Genomic DNA, 22,212 nt, shown 5'->3' on the forward strand with positions numbered 1-22,212 from the left:
GACAGCACCACTCGAGTACAGTGTCGTCCCATGAAAATCAGGACAGTTCCAACCGAGTACAGTATCGTCCTGTGAGGATCGGGACAACGCTGACCAAGTACAACATAGGTCCGCGAAAGTTAAGATGTTACCGAGTACAACACCATCGCCCGATGCCATGACATGTACGGTTGACTCCCCAACGGGAGGATAAAAACCCATCACAGGGCCACCAACAGGGGAGTCTGAATTGATTTTTTTCACCTAGTTCTAACTAAATCTTCAGAGGGATCGAAGTCAAGAGCCCCCTTCCCAACCCCAACCCGTGTGCAGGGACTGACGCTAGAAAAGCAGGCGATCAACCGAGAGGAGTTTTCGATCTTCGAAGCTAGAGTTTGAGCCTGATCGAATCAGACGACGATCTTCGTCGCTCGAACACCAACGTGGACAATTTTACGCACCCGGGATCGGACCAAACCGTAATGACCCCTTTACCACGGTGTAAAGGACGACTATCAAAAGTGATGAATGAATTCAAACTCAAAAGCAACAGTGTTACAGATTTAGTGTTTCAATGGGTACAGTCGTGGATGGATTTATTATTAATAAATTAAATTTCAATATTATGAATCAATAGTATTGAATATTATGAGGGATTCAAATGAAAAAAAGGCATCCATAGGCGAGATTAGAACAATATGAAACTACTACTAAACTAGATTTCATATACACTGTATTATGACTTGATGTAGGAAAAAAATCCTGATTTAATTCATAAGTAAGAAAAAAGATGTGGATTGTTTTACAAAAGTTTGATGGTATATTACTGTTAACTTGAACTTAAATATTTTGAACCTTTGTACTACTTATGATTAATTATGTTTAACATAAATAAAAATTAAAAACAATTAAACATGGTAATACATGAGCAATGTGTGATGGAGCTGCCACTAAACAAGACACATTCAGGTTTAGTCCAACAATAAAAGTGTATTGAATTATAAGAATCTAATAAACATATTATTAACATGAGTTTAAATATTTTATGTCAGATGAGAGTTCATAAATTACATTTAACTTAAATGAAAAATATTAAAATAATTTTTGCCATGTCAACCGAACTAACCCAAGCAATACATGAAGTTTGTTCTAATTCTAAAAATAGTCTGGAATTGAATTAGCTAAAGGTTTGCTTTAGTTAATTTGGACCATAGTCCTTTATAGAATGTAGTGTTATATGAAATCGTTGTTTAATTGTTTCAGATCAAACTATTGGTTAAATGATTAAACCAAATTCAACCATCTAATATAACTTAGGAGTAATTTGGATATTTTTAAATTAAAAGTATGATTTAGAGAAAATAAAAATGTGGAGGCTTTTTAAAAAAAATGAAAAAATGATTTTTTTTTTCTGAGAAAATCATCCAAATTTATTCGTTAAAAGGTTAGGTAGTCTACCAAGAATAATTGAATTTGAAGGACCTCAAGTAGAATATCTCCAAAGTCAACGATCACAATTTGACGGCGGAATCGTAACCGTGACAGTCTCGCAGATGTGGCCACGTGTTCTGTGACTTGCCTAATTATCTCGATTAAAAAATAAAAAAAAACCGCAAGTGCAAGAAATGAAAAAGAAACGGGGAAAAGGTCGAAGCCGTGCCCCGAATCTCCTTCCGATCCGACGCTCGCGTTCTATTTCGTACATAGAAATCGAGAGCGAAACGAGGAAGAAGAAGGGAAGGCAGGGGCAAGGTAAAGCCGAATGATCGATGGAACGATAGATCACGATCGAAGACCACGGCATCATATGCGGCGACCGGTAAAGCTCTTTCTCCCTTTTTGTCACCTTGCTTCGCGTAAATTTCACCCTTGCTGATGCTGTATCTGTAATTTGCATCCATCAGCGAGATCTGGATCGGTAATTTGTGGAGGAGGAAGCAGAAGAGGATTTAGGAGATGAGGAAGAAGCTCGGTACTCGGTTCCCTGCGGTAATTCCCCCTTATTTGGCCATTCGTCTTTTTCCGTCGTTTGGAACGACGGATTCGCTAGGCTTTCTTATGATTTGAGGGATTTTTGGTGGATCTGTTGTTTGATTTGTGAATCGGTCTTTTCTTCTGTGGGATCTCTGATTTGCCTCATGGCTCGTTTGATCGAGGAGGCCCTAAATTAGGTTTTCATTTTGGATCTTCCAATATCGTTGATTATGTTTCTTTTCTCCATTAACCATGGGCGCATAGAGAGCATGTGAGTTTAGGGAACTATTGTGGTGCTGCATGTCAGAATAATAGTCAAATAGCCATCGGTTGGGGATTAAATTAGCCAGTGAAGAAACTGGACAGGTGAGTATGTTTTCAGCCACTGACACGGTGATGCCTAGGGTTGCAACCTTTGCTGATACGTCTGACGCACATGAGGTGGATCATTGTATGGTGGTAAAGAAACATGCATGTGGTGAACAGTGTTCTCATCCAAATCTTTCTTTTGTATGGTACGACTGCTTTTGGCTTTTAGTTTAACCTTATGTGCTTGAATAATCCTAAGGTCTGAGCAATGTGTTCTATCCAAAAGATCCATCCGACAGTCCATCAGATTTTTAATTTAGATAGCTTGGTTTCCTTGGATGCTTCCCATATATTGGGAAGCATACATAAAATACACGGCGTTTCCATATCAGTGCAAGTTATTGATTCCTTTTCTGTGTCAGTGATGGACTGTTGGCAACAATCCTTTGCTTCTTTCTCTATGTACCTAGGATTTAAATGTACTGTGTTACAATTGAATGCATATACTCATAACATTATTTTGTAATCTGATGATTACTAAGTGAACCTTTTTCTTCGTCAATTGTCTCACTTCGGATATTTCTTATAATTAGATTTAGTCTTAATTGATTTCTTGACAGTCAATGAATTCATGACATTAATATTTGGTGTCGTATGGATTATGTTTGCTTCCCTGTATTGTGTTGTCCATGTTTGTAGATGTCATGGTGCAAGCACACCATTAGCTTCTGGTATATTAGGTAAGTGTCTTTCAGGATTGGTCATTGTGTGTCATCACCTCCCACTTATCTTATACATTTAAAAATTTATTGATTAAAATTTATTGATCTTTAGTGCAACGGTCTATCCTGGACCCAACTTATCAGAACAAATTATTTTTTCGGCTTACTTTTGTGATTTAAATGATTGTTTCTGAAGTTACTTCAATGAAGTATCACTAAGGGATAATTTTTCATGGTGGTTGTTGTATATGATCTTCTAGAGGAAACCACTTATTGTACTTTCTTTGTTTAACATTGTCATGCCATTGGGAAAATAAATTGGTGCTTTGTCTATGGTGTTGTCATTTGAGCAATGAGTTGGAACTGATGCCTTTTGTTTTATTTTTGCTTCAACAGTCACGAATAAAGAAGATAATGCAAGCAGATGAAGATGTTGGCAAAATTGCATCGGCTGTGCCTCTTCTTGTTTGTAAGTGTTTGAGCAGTTCTAGTCACCATGCAGTAGAATACTCTTTTGTCTCTGATGAAGTACTTGTATCTCATTATTTAGTTTACAAGAGATGAACTTGCATTATTGTTTCTGCTCCCTCATTGTTCTTTTAAAGGATCTATTTCTTCATATCTCCTGTGCTTTGCTTTGACATTACTATGATAGTTTATTGGGTTTGTGATGACTTATATCTCTTGGCTAGATTTCTGTTGTACTACTAGCTGTCAACATCTTTTCTACTAGCCACTTACCTGCTTCAGCCTGTGCACTAATCAATAATGAGGATTTCTCATGGAAACCAGTAGCTGTAAAAATTTCAAACCTTGATGCATAGGTTTGGCATATCCAGTTCATGCGTAGAAAATTTCGAACCTTAATGAAACATAAATGTATGTTTCATTTATGTTCCTTTGCATATCCAGTTCATTTGACATTCAAAAGATAGAAGGCTTAACTAGAAATTTTATAGTTGACTAATAAGGCATGAATGCACCGGAAGTCCTGTGACTGCTACCGTCGACCAAGATTCGTTTAGCGGGGAGACAATACTTTTCACATTGGCTTTCATAAGTTGACCATCATGGACCTTCGAATGATGGCGCTGTGCTGAGATCATTTGCAACTTAAATCAAGTTGTATTTATCATGATATAGTTAGCCTCCTCTAACAATACCTGCTGAGTTTTGAGCCATATCTTGCCTATAATTGGCATTTCATTTAAAAAAAAAAGAATCCACGTTTCAGAAATTGGTGCAGTTGTATTGTGTGCCCAATTTGGCAAAAACCTATTTTCTTAATGTTTTATAGGTGCACATGTATCTATTAGATGCATAAAATCAAGTTCGTATGATTACTGCATGTTTTAACTTGACTAAGCCTTTAAATTATTACTGAAGAGAACAAGTACATGGAACCATGCTGAATCTAATGAAGTTGCAATTTAGTTTGCTTATATATTGCATTAGTGACATTTCAAGAGAAGCCAATGTTTATATCACGAGGAACTATGATTGGCAACTTTCTTGCCGGGACAATCAAAGGGAATCCTTTGATTCTCTTTTTTTTTTTCTTCAGAAATATGAGTAGGTGATCGGTTAGAATTCATCTTGGTATGTGATTTTTATTTCACTTGTGTGTCTTATGATTTTTTGCTTTTACTTTCTGCAAGTTACTGCAATAAAGTTCCTCTTTTTCAGTATGTGCGTATCGTGAAAGAACAAGTAGAGCTCTGCCAATACTTTCTGTTCTTATCTTTGAAATATTGTAATTTTTATCTTTTATTTGCGGAAGTGGCAGCCATTTTATGAGTGGCTGATGTCTTCTTTGTTGACTGACTGACAGCAAAAGCTTTGGAGTTATTCTTGCAAGATCTTTGTGACAGGACATATGAAATCACCCTTCATAGGGGAGCCAAGACATTGAATTCATCACACTTGTAAGAAAATTCACACCTTTTTTTTCCTTAGTGAACTTGCAGTTTCATATTTAAAATTCAGCAGATTTGATTATTGCTATCATATCTAAGGAACAATTATTAAGTTGTCTAACCTGGTCACTGTTTTTAGTTTTATGATAAGTTTAACAAAGGATATCAGGACTGAAATATTAGTACTTGGATTTGCTTTATTTTTGTACTATGGTTGCATTCCCGTCTGAAAATTCGATGTTAAACATGATGGTCCTCAATGTTTGATATTTGAATATGACTAGAAAAATAAGGTGAGTTAAGAATGTCGTACATAGTACATGTGCAGTAAACATGTATGGTTGACTTATGTTGCACAAAGTATTTATTCAAGAATAGCACCAGGAAGCATGCTTGTAGAAACAATAATTTCCGAGGTTCCATCAGGAACTTTATGTATATGTGCAGTAAACATGTACAATTGGCTTTGCATAAAGAGTTTGTTCGAGAAAAGTGATAGGAAGCATATGCTTCTAGAAATGAATCTCAATATCCGAGTCGCTTTCAGGAACTCTATAAGAAATGGAAGGTCTGAATGCCTGGGAGTGAGCACGTGGGAGTTAATCTGTGATTCGCAACTGTGCGACAGTGAGTTGGGGTTGGAAACTTACATGTTATGGATACATTAAATTCGTGGAACTAATATAACTTGTCCATATCGGTTCTGCTTTGAGACCAGTTGGGATCAGTTACTACCTTGGTTTTGGCATGCATGTTGTTTCCAATTGCATTACTTGTTAAGTAGGCCTTCACTTGGATGCCTTCTGGGAGAGAATAATTTGCTTTTTCGAAGATTCAGCACAATGAAACTCAATGCAACCCTTTAACCTACTTGTCTAGAGATCCTCGAAACTTTTGGTGTTAACAGAAATCAGAAGTGGATCTGGAAGTCTTAAGTGATTTTATGAAGTTGTTGCATTTGTATTTGATAATGATTCTTGCAGTTGCTGATGAAATGTTCACTTTGTTTTGTTGGTTGAGAAATATTATGTGATAAAGGGGCAGGAAGAGCAAAGACAGCCAGGTTAGAAATATTAGTGATCTTGATGATTTTTTGATTAATGGATGTGGTCTTTAATAGAGCTAAACAGTTGGAGAAGATTCATTTATCCAGCTTTAGTTATGTAATTCAATTGGTATTAATTGCACAATAAAAAGAGATATATGTTCAAAAATGAGGTGACCTTGTGGTAGGGGATGTTTTCTTTTCTTTTTTTTCCCAAAGAAACTAAACTTGATTAACTATATCAAAGGATTACAAAAGACACTCCTAGCATTAGAGTGGATCAAAAAACTCAGCCAAGAGGGCCACTCCCCTCTCTATAAAAATAAAAGACTGAGACTCCCTAGCATACCTGGCCGACCAATTGGCCATCTCATTACCCTCCCTATACACATGGAAAGGTTATATACATCAAAACAATCCAACGCGGCCCAAATATGAAGAATAACATTTCTAATGGACCATGGAACATGCAAAATGTGTTTTAAAGTATTGATAAGGATCAAATGAATCAGATTTCACATATACTCGCCGAAATCTTTCAGCTACAACCGCTTGCAATCTAGCCACGACTACCACAACCGCTTGCAATCCCACACATTCCCTTCTCCAAAAACCTACATCCAACAAAAATAGGCTTAACACTCACACTGCGTAATATAAAACCAGCACCTCCCCTTGGGCAGTGACCTTGAGTCCCAGTTCACCCTCCAAATCAGCCCCTTTAATGATCCATTCACCCATACACCATGAAGGAGCAAGCAAATTAAGATGAAGTTTTTAGTTCACAAGCTGCCAAAAGAAGATGAATAATTAGCACAAAAAGAAACAATGCTCAAGAGAATCAGGGGCATCAGCACAAAGAGGACAAAGGAATGACTCACCCATCCCCATCTTGACAAATCTCTTAGCCAAGGGGAGGCGGCTGTGTAAAAGCTTCCAGCAAAACACCCTAATATGAGGTATCGATGGTAGCTTCCACAATTGGCGCCACCAATCCCCTTAGTCAACCGAGCCACATTGGTTAGGGAGGAGAAAAGCATAAGCAAATTTTGTAGAAACACTCCCATGTAAATCGGGCTTTCAAAACCAAAAATCATCACATTGCGCAGGAGAAAGGTCCACCTGACAAATTTTCAAGACTCGCTCCTCACCAAAAAACACATGCAGTTTATTATGTGCGTAATAATTTAAGTTTGATGGTAAACCTATTTATGAACTGATCTTATTTTATAGCAAATTCTTTTATTCTATCTTACATATTCTCTTTAAAAAGTTAAACAAGTTTGCAGCTGATTGGAACAGTGGAAGTCATTAGTAATAGTTCGTCATTGTCTTTTTCCGACCTTTACAGAAAACAGTGTGTGAAGACTTACAATGCTTATGATTTCTTAACTGGTGTTGTCAACAAGGTACCAAACCTTGGTGGCATGGAACCTTGTGAAGATGAAAAAGGAATTTGTCGAAGAAGGTAATTTGTTAATCATGTTCATTTACGACCATGGTACTATTTCTATGAATAATGAATCACTGACTGTCATAGAAAACGGTCAGGAAGACACTACCACATGGTGATGAAGTTGAGAGCAATGAGGATCTCCAGTCAAGGTCCTCTAAGATGGTAGTATATGTGCTCGTATTTGCTTGATTTTTCTGCAAAGTAATTAGATCTTTCCTTTTTCTGATAGCTGACTTTATGACAGGCTATGACAAATGCTAATGTTAACCCTAGAGGACGTGGAAGAGGCAGAGGAAGAGGTAGAGGACGACCACCTACAAGGCATAGAGATGTAGGATATGTGAAGTATGAGGATGACAGCAGCATGTTTGGTGAACATGATGAGGCCCCCTCGGCGTTGCCAGGTCAGCATGAAGATGCAGAGAAGGAAAGCACTCATCAGAGTGAACATCCTTCCTCGACTGCAGTTACAGATGTAGCTGCAACTTCACCCATGGAGACTAAGCAAGAACAGCACCCAGCTTGGCCTGTTCCCGATGGAGTAGGCAGCATCAGCATAGAACCATCAAGACTTGTACAATTAACAATGCAGATAGATGAGGACGAGGATTATGACAAAGAAGATTAGAGAATATGATTTCCCAGATGATACTAACAAAGCTATCTTGTTCTGTAAATAATTTCATACTGCACATTTTGGCTATTCCTTATGTCCAGCGCGCTAGTGGAACTTGGGTCAGATACACAACTGATTGATGGTTCATGTCTAATGCTGGATGTAATGCTATAGTAGCATTTCTATTAATCTTTAGGTTTGTCAAGACAAATAGGTCACTGGCAGATTAGTGTTTTGTGTTGTAATGGATTTTTCAATAGTTTTAGGTCACTGGCAGATTAGTGTTTTGTGTTGTAATGGATTTTTCAATAGTTTTCTAATTGTTTCCTAGTTCTTGAAACATTTTATTTAAATATATTGAGCAAAAAATAGTTATGAAATTAATCATGATCAAGAGTTAACACTCTTTATAAGTGACTATAAACAGTTAAATAATTTTGTGAGAAAAGAGTGGAAGCATACAATTATAATTATGTTATTATGTAAAATAAATTTATAATTATGTTATTATGTAAAATAAATTTATAATTATGTTATTATGTAAAATAAATTTAATGTCAAAATATGAAATCAAATAATAATAAATCGAGATTAAGATGTGTATCTATCCATGTCATTTAGATTATTTATAAAATATATTTTATAGTTTGATACATCAAAATATTTTTCTCTTTTTTTATCCTAGTTCACTATAAATAATATAATATGGATTAAAGGGAAATGAGGATAGATTATGTGTGTTTTGTACTCCATAAGAATTCTTATTTATTTATAAGTGAGATTAGAGGGTTTGGAAAAATGATTAACAAGAGTTCCTCACATCATCTCCTTTGAGGCATCTTACTATGAATTTTCTTTTTATTAGTTGATAATCATAATAAAAAATCAATCAAAATTATAATATATCTTATCAATTAAACAGGATAATATAATTTAATATTGTTTCACATGATTCATTAATTAATAAAATAAAAAATATAAAATAAAAAATAAAAAATAAAAAAATATTTAAAAATAATTTTATATAATTAGATTTTAAAATTTTTAAAAAATATTTTACATATGATCATGAATTTTAAAATAAGTCAATAAATCTAATAAATATAATAATACTTCATTAAGTTTTATTACTAATATAAATCATAATGATTATATGTTATTAATGTCATATTTTCTTTTATATACCATAATACTATTGATCTTTCATAATGTATTCCTTTATAATCGTTATAACTTTGTCTTCTTAAGACAATCTTGTTATTATATTTAACTATAATATATATACACATAAATATAAACATGATAGCAAAAAAAGTAATTTTAAATAAAATATAAATATAAATAATAATATATCATCATATTTTTTACGAGTTGCTCACAAACCCCAATCATGTTATTTAAACATTTAAGATTGTAAAAATTTAGTAAGTAGATCATCGATCATCAAAGTGGTAATTAAGTTCTCAATTGACACATGTTATTTCTGAATATATTCTCTAACCACAAGTACCTTTATCTCAGTATGCTTGAACCATTCTAGTACTCATCATTCTTAGAGAAGAACACTATTACAATATTGTCTTAAAGTATCTTCGGATCTGGTAATTAAGTCAATCACATTAAGTCCGGAGATTAAATTCTACAACCATAAAGCTTAATATATGATTTCAAAGCATATCATAAGTTTAGCTTTCATTATTAATGATGTAATAAGTGATTACTTTATACTTTTAGATGAAATTGCCCCTTCAACTAATATGAATATGAATCACAAAATATACTTTCTATCGTCAAGATAATTTATAAAATCAGCATATGAATATCCCATCATTTCAAGTAGATCTAATTTCATATATGTAATCATATAACCGTTTATCCATTATAGACATATCATCACTTTGTTTTATAACTTTTTAATATTTTATTCTCAGATTATTTTGGTATCTATCCAGCATTCCAACTATAAAACTAATATATGATCTTGTACATATTTGAATATATAATAGACCTTTATGTATGCATAACAAACATCCTTCATTATAATAAACTAACATTTGATTCCTTTCTAAGTCATTATTAGGACACTGACTTTGATTGAATTTTTCATCTTTATTTATAGGCGATCACTAGCTAAACAAAACTACATACTAAATCTCTCTAAAACTCGATCAATATATTTTTTCTAAGACATTCCTAACAATCATATAGATCTATCCCTAAATATCTTCAATGCGAATAACATAAGTTGTCTCATCTACATATCTTATTCCTATTAATCATCTTAAAATTCATAATAAGAAATACCTTAGTTTTGTATAATAAACCAAGATTATTACTTGCAAGTAAAATATTATTCACATATAAGACAAATATAATAAGCTTGTTCTCATTGACCTACAAATATATATATATATATATATATATATATATATATATATTTTGATCAATAATATTTTCTTAAATTCAAAGGAAGTAATGATATCATAAAATTTTATATACTATTATCTCAAAATTTATTTAAGATCATCAATGGATTTCCTAAAATTGCAAGCCTAACTTTCTTTTTCATTTTATATGAATCCTCCAAGTTGTTCAATGCAGATTTTGTCATTTAGATTCTCATTCAAAAATACTATTTTCACATCTATCTCGTTAGAGAAAATATTTCATTACAGTTGATGTCTCCTTTTTTAGAAAAAATTTTGACCATAAGCTTGGCTTTATATTATTCGATATTGTCTTTTGAGTCAAGTTTCACCTTATAAACTCATTTGTAATTGATTTTTTTATAATTATTGAGTAATTCAATGAGTTTTCAAATACTATTTTGGTTCATCAATTTTAACTCTTCTTTTATTACATTGTACCACCTTTTAGGATCATTGCTTTCAATGATTTATGAAAATGATAATAGGTCTCTTTTCATTCGTATGCCATAATCTAATTTTTGTAGATATATCACATTATCATCAGTAATGACAAGTCTCATTTCTCTTTAAAATCTTCTCAAAAATATATGTTATGGTTGTTCTACATGATGATTAGCACCAACATCATGTACGAGTTCATTAATGTTATTTTGTTATTTAGTAATTTGAGAAACAACAATCTCTCGAATAGGGAATGATAAACGAGCATCAACTTGTATTTCTTCTATATCAAAATTAATATTTCATGATTTTTTACTCCAATTAATTTTATCATTTTTAGGAATATTAAATTACTAGATTCTACTTTTCTCATGATTAAGGTAATAAAATTTGTATCTACTGAATTTTTCTGAATAATCAATAAAATAACTAGAAATAGTTCTTGTATCCAATTTTTTTTATTTGAATTAAAGACTCTTATCTTTGTTTGACAATTGTAAATATATAGATGTCTCAAACAAGATTTCCTAATAGAAATCTATTTACTATGAATCTTGTTTATGATATACATAACTATCCTAAGAGCTTCACCCCTACATCGACTCGAGTACAAAGAAATAACTCATTGTGCTCCCAATCATATCTATAATTATATTATTTTATCATTCAACAATATCATTATGTTGTGAGATACATGTAAAGGCATACTGAGTATAAATATCTCGATTTTCTAAAAATCTAACAAAAAGACCAAGATTCTGACTAATCATATTTATCATAAAATTTAATTCCCTTGTTAGATTTGATAATTTAATTTTTTATCTAAATATCTATCGAATTCATTTATGTGCATTTTAACAGTATCACTTTTTATGTATTAGATACATATAGACATATCTTGATAGGTTATCTATAAATATGATAAAATATCTATTACTACTGAAACAAAAAAATATGAAGTGGTCAACGTATATCAATGAATAATCTTAAAGAGTATTTTACTTCTTGTGGTATTATTTTTATGTGCTTATTTTTTCTTCCTTTAATGCAATCTATATAAACAAAATTAGTAAAATCTAAATCTTTCAAAATATTATTCTTTACCAATATTTTGATTCTTTTATTGGAGAAATATTTCAAATATCCATGTGACAAGATAGAAAATTTCTTATCATTAAAATTATATTTCGATCCAAAATTTGATTACAAGATCACCGATGACTTTGTAAACTTAGACTCAATTAATTTTGTATAAATCATCACATAGAATTTTAAAATTTACTCTTATTGAATCATAAAATATACTAAGTTTACCATCGGTTAAAGAAATATAATATAATAACTCATCAATTTTATAGGAAGAAACTAAATATCTAGAATTAGTAAAAACATAACATATGTATGTAAGATCCATTAGATTACTCATCTATAGGCATAGGTCATAAGTCGTCTTTCTTTTTAAAATGATTTATCATAATAATAATTTTTTCATGTTCTTTTAGTTTCGAGTTCAAAAAAATATCTACATATTATAAGTAATATGAGTTGAAGTACCAAAATCAATCTATAAAGTATTAAAAAAATCTTTATAATATTTAATTTAAAACATATAAAGGTCAAGTTTATATATATATTTTTCAAACTAAGTCTTACATAGTCCTTTTTTATATGTTATTTCTTACCAAAAAAATATTTTGCTATGATGACTTTCTTTTTATTAGTCTGTTTAATAGTTTCAAACCTAACAAATTTAATTTGTGGATAACGTTGTAACCTTTTTCTTTTTACCAACTCCTAGAATAATAATCAAAACATTATAAGATCGTTCATGACTTAAACTTAATTCTTCCTAAACACACATACTACTTAACTTATTCAAACCTTATTTATCATTATTTATTTTGTATGAATCATGAATAGGCCGACGAAGAGAATTAACGATGAATTGTATGAGAAAAAAATTATCTACGTTTATGTTTAATACTTTAAGTTTTATGGTTTTATCAGTTATATTAGGGATGTGATCTTAAATCCCTCGAGTATTATCATAAGTCGTTGTAAATTCTCTATGTGTCAACTAATGACTTATTAGTATATTTATGTTTGTCTTCAATAGCTCTCAAATATTTTTGTGCACTAGCCTAAGTTTTGATGTTATTTACAATTATTGTTCTTATAAATATTAGACGAAGTTTATTAGTATTTTTCTAAACATTCATTTCATTAATTTATTTTATAGTGCTTTTATCAATCAAGTTTATGAGCCCTTCAATAACTAATACTATATCAAGATGTAATATACCAAGTGTGGACTATATATATTGTAACAATAATTTAAATCAAAGAGTACAAGAACATTAAAAGTATGAGAATACTTAGAAAGTAGTACTGTTATAAAGTATAAAATAATATTAATACTTTAAGTTTTCAAAATATGATTATTGATTTCATCCATATTTTACTCATAAGTGGAATATTAAATATCTAGTGTTCATTCAAAATTTATTTATACCATCGTTGCAAAATAATATTATTACTTTTGATATACAATCCTAAAATAATATCATCCTACCAAATCATATAATTATTTAATGTAGATTCTAGATCTTCTAATTATATATATTATTTATAAATATTATTTTAATATAATTTAAAATTAATTTTTTAATATATTTTTATAAATTATTAATCCATTTCACTTTAACGATCTACAACTAATATAAAATATATTTTAAAATATCTTATAGATGATAAATATTTATTACAATTTATATCTCATATCTTTTAGATGATAAATATATCACTTTAACGACTACTAGTTAGATAAAACTTAAGAATATAAATTATAAATAATATTTACTTAAGTTCTTATTAATCTAATTTATATAAAAATAACATAATAATAATATAACAATAATCATAATAATTATTAAATATTAATCAATATAAAAGAATATATTATAATTATGATAAAATAAAGATCATGCCTTTATTAAAAAATAAATATTATTTCATAATTTTTAAACATATGTAGATGAATAACTAAATAAATATTTAAATATAATAATTTTAATTAAAATATCATAAATATTACAATTTTATCAATATTTCTTATGAAAAAATAGAAAAAAATTAATAATTTATTTTTAAAATATCATATGAAATCCTAAATTAGACATATTAATCCTTTTTAATCGGACAACCCAAAATTGAGCTATCAAAAGTAAATATTAATCCAATTACGTCAGCCAAAAGTAAAATTGATCTGGATCAAACTTAGATTTTGACAAAAGTCAAAATGAAAATCCAATCAAAATCTCAAATCAGGATCGAAAATAAGATTTTGGTCAAACATTTAACCAAGGCATGTCAAAATTAGGTCAAAAACCAATTTGGACATATCTGACCAAATAGAACTTCGACGAGAGTAAAGTTAAAAATTAAGTTTGCTCGATCAAAATAGAACTTTGACCATATCAAAATAAAATTGGGGAAGTTGACCGGGTGAAATTTAGGGCTTTCCCCTAATCGAGCAGTTGCAGCGATTTCTCACCGCCGCTCTCCGTCGTGCACGACGTCTGCACAATCCCTCATCGGCGATCAACAGTGTTGCACCGCCGTCTGTCCTACGCGTCGTCGCTGCCAACATCACTGCGACGCCCATTGCCAGCGAAGGAACACGGGGAAGTATCGTTCCTCGTTGCAGCGTCATCTTTGGCCGAGGACAACCCTGCCGCGACGCTGTATCGTCGTTGGGCGTCGCCTCCGTCACCATCTGTCCCCAATCGAACGACGGCGATGCTGTTTGCGGCGTCGACTGTGTGCGGATGTCTGTCGCTCGCATGCGTTATGAAACCTCACAGCCCTCGGCATTGTTGGCCGCGACCAACGCCCGAGTACAGCACTCGGCCACGACCAAGTGCGCGGCCGAGTCCCACTTGTGCCACTGTTCCGCAGAGATCCTCACCACCAACTCCTGCGATGCACGACTTCATCGCCCTCGGCCGCCTGCAATGCCCACAGCCCTCAATCAGGTCGCCGCCCGCTTCTGACCACAGCTACAACACAGGAAACCCAATGTTCATGACGATCCTTCAACCGTGGGCAAGGAAACCTTCGTTTTCTCAGAAGGAAAGATGAACAACCAGATCAATAATACTTTTCATTAGCGAATGATATTCACAAATAAATCTAAATGCAAAATATATCTATATATATTTAAAGTATAATATTTAATATATAAAATATTAATTTAACTATAATATTAATTATAAATATAAAATTATAATCATATTATTAGCATGCATGCCTTTCGATACTATTAAAAATATTTTTATTTGATCCGTACAACTCAATAATACTGATCAAGAGAATTAGACTTATCTTCAGCTTTTCTCCTATCATCGAAAGAAATAATATAAGCGATGGAATATGAGTTAAAAAGAGATAGAATAGATCATGTATCATATATAATATATAGGAGGTCATATTTATCTATAAATGAGAATAAAGGATTTAAGATATGTGATTATAAGAGTCTTTCTTATCAAAATCATCTCCTAAAAAATTTTATATAATCTAACAAACAAAGAGGACTTGATTGATCCGAGGATGGATAACAATTCATGCAACTTTACATTAAATAGAATTACATAATGTAAGAAACAAAGAGGGCTTATAAATATAAAGATGGATAGCAATTGATATAACTTACCTTTTTCTTCTTTCTTCTGCAATTGATATAACTTGCCTTTTTCTTCGTCTTCTCGTGAAGATTTTGTATGTTGAAAAGAAAAATAAAATTCAATTTGCTCTTAGATTTTTGATGTTGAAACTGAACTAGGATAAGGTTTGCACCCCATTAGATTGTGAAGATGGTATGGAAGTCGCAAAGGTAGCAATCAACAAGGAAAGCGTTTGTTTCCTAAAAATCTCCAAATACAACAAAATAGTTTTTCATGATTTTTGCATTAGTTCAGATGGATATTTGTGAGTGTGAGAATTCTAAACCTTTTGTAGCACACAACAAAAATATATTCTGACAAAAAAATTAAAAAAAAAGCTAACATAGATCTTACTGAATGAATATTTATTGAATTCATCTTCGCTAATACTGACGACCATGAACTATGCAAGATTATCTGGTCCTTCAGATGTTCTATAATTCATACTTGTTTCTTCGATTGAACCACTCCACTTCTTTATTCGAGAATCTGCTTCCATTGCCTGAAATGATCAAGACACGGTCAGATGTCTGTCACAGAGAGAGAGAGAGAGAGAGAGAGAGAGACCTCCTTGTTCCAGTTTGTAGTCACTGTCATGGCTACAATTATCATGGTCTGCAAGACTACTCCCGACAACATCCCGCTCCACATCCCCTGCGTTTGATGAACTCGACTCAATAAGAATCATTCATAACAAGGCAAAGGATCGGAGGAGGAAACATAAACCACCAGGGAGACCCTCTTCCAGCTTGTGACATGTATACCTTAACTCCAAAGCCAAAATGGAACGCCAGTAAGCAGCCCACGGGAATCCCAAACGCGTAGTAACACCCCATGTTGACGTAAGCCACCAGCCATTGCCACCCAGCTCCTACTGCAACACCTGCAATCCTGCACCGGATTAGCTCTCTCTCTCTCTCTCTCTCTCTCTTTTACCTCAAGCATATTAGTCGAAACCTCTTTATTTTTTTTAGAACAGATTCCTGATGCTTCTTGTATTAGTTGGGATCAGAACTGCCTCGCTTGCATCAAATTTTTTGATTATGAACGATATAGATCTTCACCATCTGCTGTACTCTGCACTTAGTCTTCACGAGCATATGAAAGCCATGGGTGAATTCCTACCTGTTAGGACTGGCTGAACACTGTTGAAGAGGAGTGTGAAGGAGAAGATCACCGCGAGACTTGAGACAGCACGGATTACGTCGGGGCTGTTGGTGAAGGGAATCCCATACACATCTTTAAGAGCCAAGACGAGGGTAAAGAAGATGAGTCCCAGCGTCAACGACGACATAATGACGCATACTATCGCAAACTTGGCTGCTCTCGGCCTTCTTGCTCCGAGCTCATTTGATATCCTCACGCTATGCCATTACCCAAACCAAACATCTTATGGTAATTAAGCCTCTTGTGCTTCGAAAACAAAGGGAAGTGAGTATATATTTACCTGATTGCAACATTGAATCCGAAGAACACCATGAACTCCCAACCATTAATGTTGGTGCTGCCAGTGCAAGACAAATAGTTGAGAATCAAGCATTAGCAATTGGCTACGTCTACGATCATGTATCAACGAGTAACTCACCAGATAGATACGGCGGCCACAGCTATCTGAGCATTCTCCAAGCGGCCCACTAAGACTATGATGATCATGTAGTACCAGAACTCCAAGCTAGAAATCGTAGATGAGTAATGCAGCATGATTGAGATAGCAACGACTTGGTGCAATGCATTAAAGATGAGAGGTTTACTCACCACAGCATGATAGCAGATCCTATTGAGAGCCAGGCGAATGATCCTAATCCCCTGAAAGCCCCCCAGCTGAAGCCATTCCAAGCACCAGGGCAGTAACCCATGGCAATGTAGCCGAACTGTGCGAGCACTACGATCCACCAAGCTATGTTGAGTGAGGTTGCCGCACCGACGAGGCCGAGCTTGAACTGGACTATCAGAAGCCAGCTTAAGCAAACATGGAACACGAGGGCGATCGCCGCCACCACCGCCATGACCATGACCTTGCTCTGGGCCTGCAGGAACTTGGATATGGGGAAGTTGAGGCCGTAGGCGAAGAGCTGAGGGATCATGTACAGGGAGAACCTCCCGGCGAGCTCCGCGATATCCGCGTCCTGCTTGAACAGACGAAGGATGGGCGCCGCGAACAGGTAGACCGGCAAGAGGCAGGTGCACGTGGTGAGAAGGATGACCCAGGACCGCTGCATGTAGACGCCAAGCATGTGGAGCTGCTTCGCGCCATAGGCCTGGCCGCACAGTGTCTCCAGGGCGCTTCCCATGCCCATCTAGTAGAACTCAGAGATGTTAAGTCTCCATTTCAACGACGCTCGATTTGACACTGTAAAAGAAGACGATCACAAGCAAAGGGCACAATGCCAAGTGCATTGCAGGTACAGAACAGCTATGAAATTTCCGTCTCTGCTGGACCATACAGTGAAAGGGAAGGAAGGGGAGGGGATCGCAAGTTCTTACAATAGTTGATCGTCATTTGGATGACTAAACTTAGAAAGTAAAAGAATTTGAGGTGCGTTGATGACTTAGAGATATTGTTTTCAACATAATAAGAGATAAAATGTTAGAGCTTGTTATTATATGAGAAAATTATTTTAATGATAGATTGAAAAAAAAAATTTCATCATCTTTATAAAATGAGAGGATATAACTATCTATATTTAGTGAAGCAATCGACGAAAATTACATAAAAATTTAAAATTATCATAGGAAATGGTTGAGACAGTGTCTCATACATCAATATAAATAATTTCAAATGACTTAATATAAGATATAAAAAACATTTCAAAAGGTACTATACAACTTTTGTTATTAATGCAAGCATATTTGCAACTCTATTTGATTTTGAAGTTGAAAGGGAATAACGAGAAATTAGCTATTATTGAATGAAGGATAACAAATGATCAAGACGACAATGCCACACATCAACTAGAACAGTAACTAAAGCAAGAACGATTAATGGAATGATTTATGAAATTGATGGTTACTCGTATATATTGTCTTTATTCTAGCCTCGGAATAATGATATTCTCGTGCTCAGATTCTTTATAAGAAAGAATCAGGAAAAAAAACTTAATAGTAACGTTATATTATTTGCAAAATTGAAAAACAAAAATAAAATTCCTTTTGAAATGAGGTGCATGCAAAACATAATCAATCGTAAAAGTGTTTGTGTGTGTATTAAGTATTATGGAACCGAGTGATAGAGATTCTATTACCATCACCAATGATAATGTCTTCATTGTCTCTATAATTAGTGTAAATAGATAAATTTTATAGATCAAAAGTAATATAATGAGAAGTAACAAAGTTAATAATTATATTGCATGAACAGTCAAAGTAGTTAAGATGAGCCTAGTTGTGTATAACAATAGATTTGGGTCGAGATCGATAAACTTTTACTGTATGTCTAATTTTATCATAGAGCTAATTAATGATTTTTTGTTGATTGTTATTATTTGGATGATAAAACTATCGATAGTTGTAGTGATTATTATTGAAATTATTTCTTGAATTATTTACTTTGAAATTATCATCATGATTGAAGAATTAATAGTGTAATGAAGGATGATGACTTTGTGTGTTATCGATGTATCAAGGAGGTATCTTGTTCAGTCCCATATTAAAATTTTTATTTCTTTGATTGTTTTTTTTTTTAGATTTTTTATTAAATTAAATTATAGTAGCTAGTCCTATCTTCCTCTTTTTCCGTTTCAAATATGTTTAATGATCAATCAACTTGTCATACAATTCTTCAAATAATATTGGTGAGTCATATGCTCGAATTACTATCACTAGTTTTTTATATGTCTCATAAGTCATCAAGAGTATGAACAATGACTTCTTCGGAATGACCTATTAAAATTAATTCATCTTTAATAACTTTTAGATTGTATATATATTCAACAATAGTACTTCCCTCTTGTGTTATTTTTATTTTCATTATAGTAGATAAACACTTAGCATACAAGTATGAGAGTGATTGGCAAAAGTGATTTATAAGTTGGACCATGTTATACTGTAATACTACACGAAGAGATTAGTGGTGTTATAGAGCTAACGATTGAGCCTTGAATGACTTTTAGAATAAAATGTTCTTGAATTTGTTATTGGAATATGTTCTCATAATATTTGAATTTTTTCTAATGGACAACTAAGAGATTCATCAATGTAGTATGATTAATCATATCCAAAGAAGAGGTTGATGAATTGTACTCGTTAGGATGCATAGTTATCGTCTTTGGAGAGTTACTATATTAATATATATAAATCTTATAAATTAAAATTAATTATTATTTCTCTGATAAAATAATAATTAAAATATCAAATAAAGATGAGGAAGACGAAGATATTGTGATACAAAAGGAGAAATATAGAATTAACTGATTTGGATGCATAGTTGGTAAAGATCTGATTTATTGTTGATCTAATGAATGAGATTGAGAAGTACATAAGGGAGGATTAGATATGTGAAATTACAGACGGGAGATATGAGGAGTCGGACGATGCTAGAATCTAAAAGTGGGAAATCAAAATCAAGTGTTAAGAGTGGGGCTTGATCTGAAGATCTCTAAGGCAGCAGTAAGGAGGGCGAGAGGCCGTGATCAGATCTATAGATTAATTGATCCTATACTTAAATTATATATTTAAATCGATTGAGGATTAAAATATATTAAAAAAATATAAAATTATTATCTGTTATAATCTTCTATTACCCTCCAAAAGATAATAAAAGCATAAGGACAAGAGTTATCATTAATTTCTAGGAGTTACAGGGCATTTTTTATCCTGCAATTGATCAAAGCAGAGGAGATTGGAAAGAGAAATAGCAGCAAGGTTGATTTGAACTACTCAAAACAATGGATTGGATCCACAAAATCCAAATAAAAGACAGCCGATTCCATGACATGACAGGATAATATCAGGTTCCAATATACATATCGGATGCATATCCATGAACATAACTATGTCTTACTCTTGTTCTTATCTGGGAAAGTAGAAAGCGAAGGATATTGAGACAAGAAAGAGAGGATGATCTGATCGGTTGCATTACCATGATGCCGAAGGCGAGGCCGGCGATGACCATGTTCTCGGTGGAGACGGCATCGAGCTCGAGGGTGGTGAGATGACCAGCGAACACCTGGGTGGTGGCGCCGAGGGAGTAGCGGCAGATGGAGGTGAAGATGGAGGGGCCTGCCAAGTACCACAGCCTCTTGTTCTCCTCCACCCACTGTTTGAGGAACTGCTTCAAGCTCCTGATCTCCTCCAAGTCGCCTCTTTCTTTGCCGCTCCCAAGCAGAGGCTCCGCCATCTGTTCACTGGCCATAACTCTTCCTCCTATCTCTCCTTTGGGCCCTCTCCTCCTATTACCAAGTCCTTATATATCAAAAGGAAGTGGCCACTCTGTGTCTGATCCAATTATTTTTTTTGTGACATCAAAAAAACATAATTCGTTCAATGATTGGTCTTTGTTGCCATATGAGATAGAAAAAGATTCCCTCATGGCTTCTCGTTCACATACCGTAGATTAACCCTATCGCAAAATACAAGAAAAACCACATTATTTATTGATTTGCATTTTTTTAATAGTACTTCAAATTTTAACTTTCCCTTCAATAAAAGTGGGAAATGATCCGTTGAACAAATGTTCTTATCTAATTGGCATGCTTTAACTTTCGTGACAATAAAAGATAATATCGTCTTCGTCGCCAAAGATGACATCAAAAAGAAATGCTGCGTTTCATTTGAGGATGTGACGATAATTCCCGAACAGTATCATTCAATCACATAGCTGGAGTCTTTAAGACGGATGTGACGTATTATCGTCATTCAATTCCACACTAATTAAACTCGACAACGAGAAGACTTATATATATATATATATATATATATATATATATATATATATATATATATATATATATATATATATATATATATATATATAACAATTGATCATGCCCGATCAATATCATATGTTAAAAGGCTACATAATCCCGAGTTCATCATAGACAAGCGATAGTTACGATCGAATTTTATATCTTTGTAATCGTACGATACATATAATAGATTATTGTAACAACTTGGAATGCCCACTATAAAAGGGGGCTCTTGGCACACTAAATATGTTCACCGCACTTGTCCAATTTATCAATTGATTTAAGCATCAGAAAGATATTATTAAAATTTTTCTTGATGTAAATAAAATTTAGATGATTCTCAAAGAAATACATCTTGAGATCGGCTCAAAAAGAAAAGCATGTTAATTCCAAATCAGATTCCTGAAAATAAGAGATACTTTCTAAAACCAACTATTTTTTTTTATGAATTCATCCTTTTTAAAGTATATTTTGCAGTTACACAAAATCAGGCATATTACTTATATGTAGGTCATGCACGACGAATTGTCGTGCTGATAGTTGGATTATTTATCACAGTAATAGATTGCGTGTGTGTGTTGTGTGTTGCGGTGGAACTCTGCATCTTGCCGATACGGTGAATTCTGAGATGCCAGATCATCGCATTTAAAAATCACATGCATGGCCCCATCGTTTCAGTATATAAAGGAAGGGACAAG

General features: G+C 33.3%; 2 protein-coding genes across 5 annotated transcripts; one reads left to right on the forward strand and one right to left on the reverse strand.

Moving 5' to 3' along the window:
• Positions 1–1,612: 1,612 nt before the first annotated feature.
• On the forward strand, positions 1,613–8,357 carry LOC103971190 (uncharacterized). The gene is made up of 7 exons (XM_009385152.3): positions 1,613–1,798; positions 1,884–1,968; positions 3,381–3,453; positions 4,816–4,909; positions 7,297–7,413; positions 7,497–7,563; positions 7,646–8,357. Exons 2-7 carry the CDS (start codon positions 1,936–1,938, stop codon positions 8,027–8,029), a joined length of 768 nt encoding a protein of 255 aa, XP_009383427.1. The 5' UTR covers positions 1,613–1,798; positions 1,884–1,935; the 3' UTR covers positions 8,030–8,357.
• Positions 8,358–14,186: 5,829 nt separating this feature from the next.
• Positions 14,187–20,994, reverse strand: LOC103971199 (protein DETOXIFICATION 33). 4 transcript variants are annotated; one of them, XM_065140580.1, is made up of 9 exons: positions 20,689–20,993; positions 17,367–17,908; positions 17,197–17,283; positions 17,059–17,115; positions 16,737–16,975; positions 16,376–16,494; positions 16,179–16,265; positions 15,966–16,113; positions 14,187–14,895 (listed from the first exon to the last, which is right to left on the reverse strand). In XM_065140580.1, the coding sequence occupies exons 1-8, from the start codon at positions 20,959–20,961 to the stop codon at positions 16,015–16,017; spliced, it is 1,503 nt and encodes a 500-aa protein (XP_064996652.1). In that variant the 5' UTR covers positions 20,962–20,993; the 3' UTR covers positions 14,187–14,895; positions 15,966–16,014. The 4 variants fall into 4 exon arrangements, with proteins under 4 accessions (XP_064996652.1, XP_018676514.2, XP_064996651.1 ...); XM_018820969.2 differs by having other exon boundaries at positions 14,187–14,945; XM_065140579.1 differs by having other exon boundaries at positions 14,187–15,001.
• Positions 20,995–22,212: the final 1,218 nt, after the last annotated feature.

The sequence above is a fragment of the Musa acuminata genome, chromosome BXJ3-2 (assembly GCF_036884655.1).
Source record: "Musa acuminata AAA Group cultivar baxijiao chromosome BXJ3-2, Cavendish_Baxijiao_AAA, whole genome shotgun sequence".
In the NCBI taxonomy this organism is placed as follows: domain Eukaryota; kingdom Viridiplantae; phylum Streptophyta; class Magnoliopsida; order Zingiberales; family Musaceae; genus Musa; species Musa acuminata.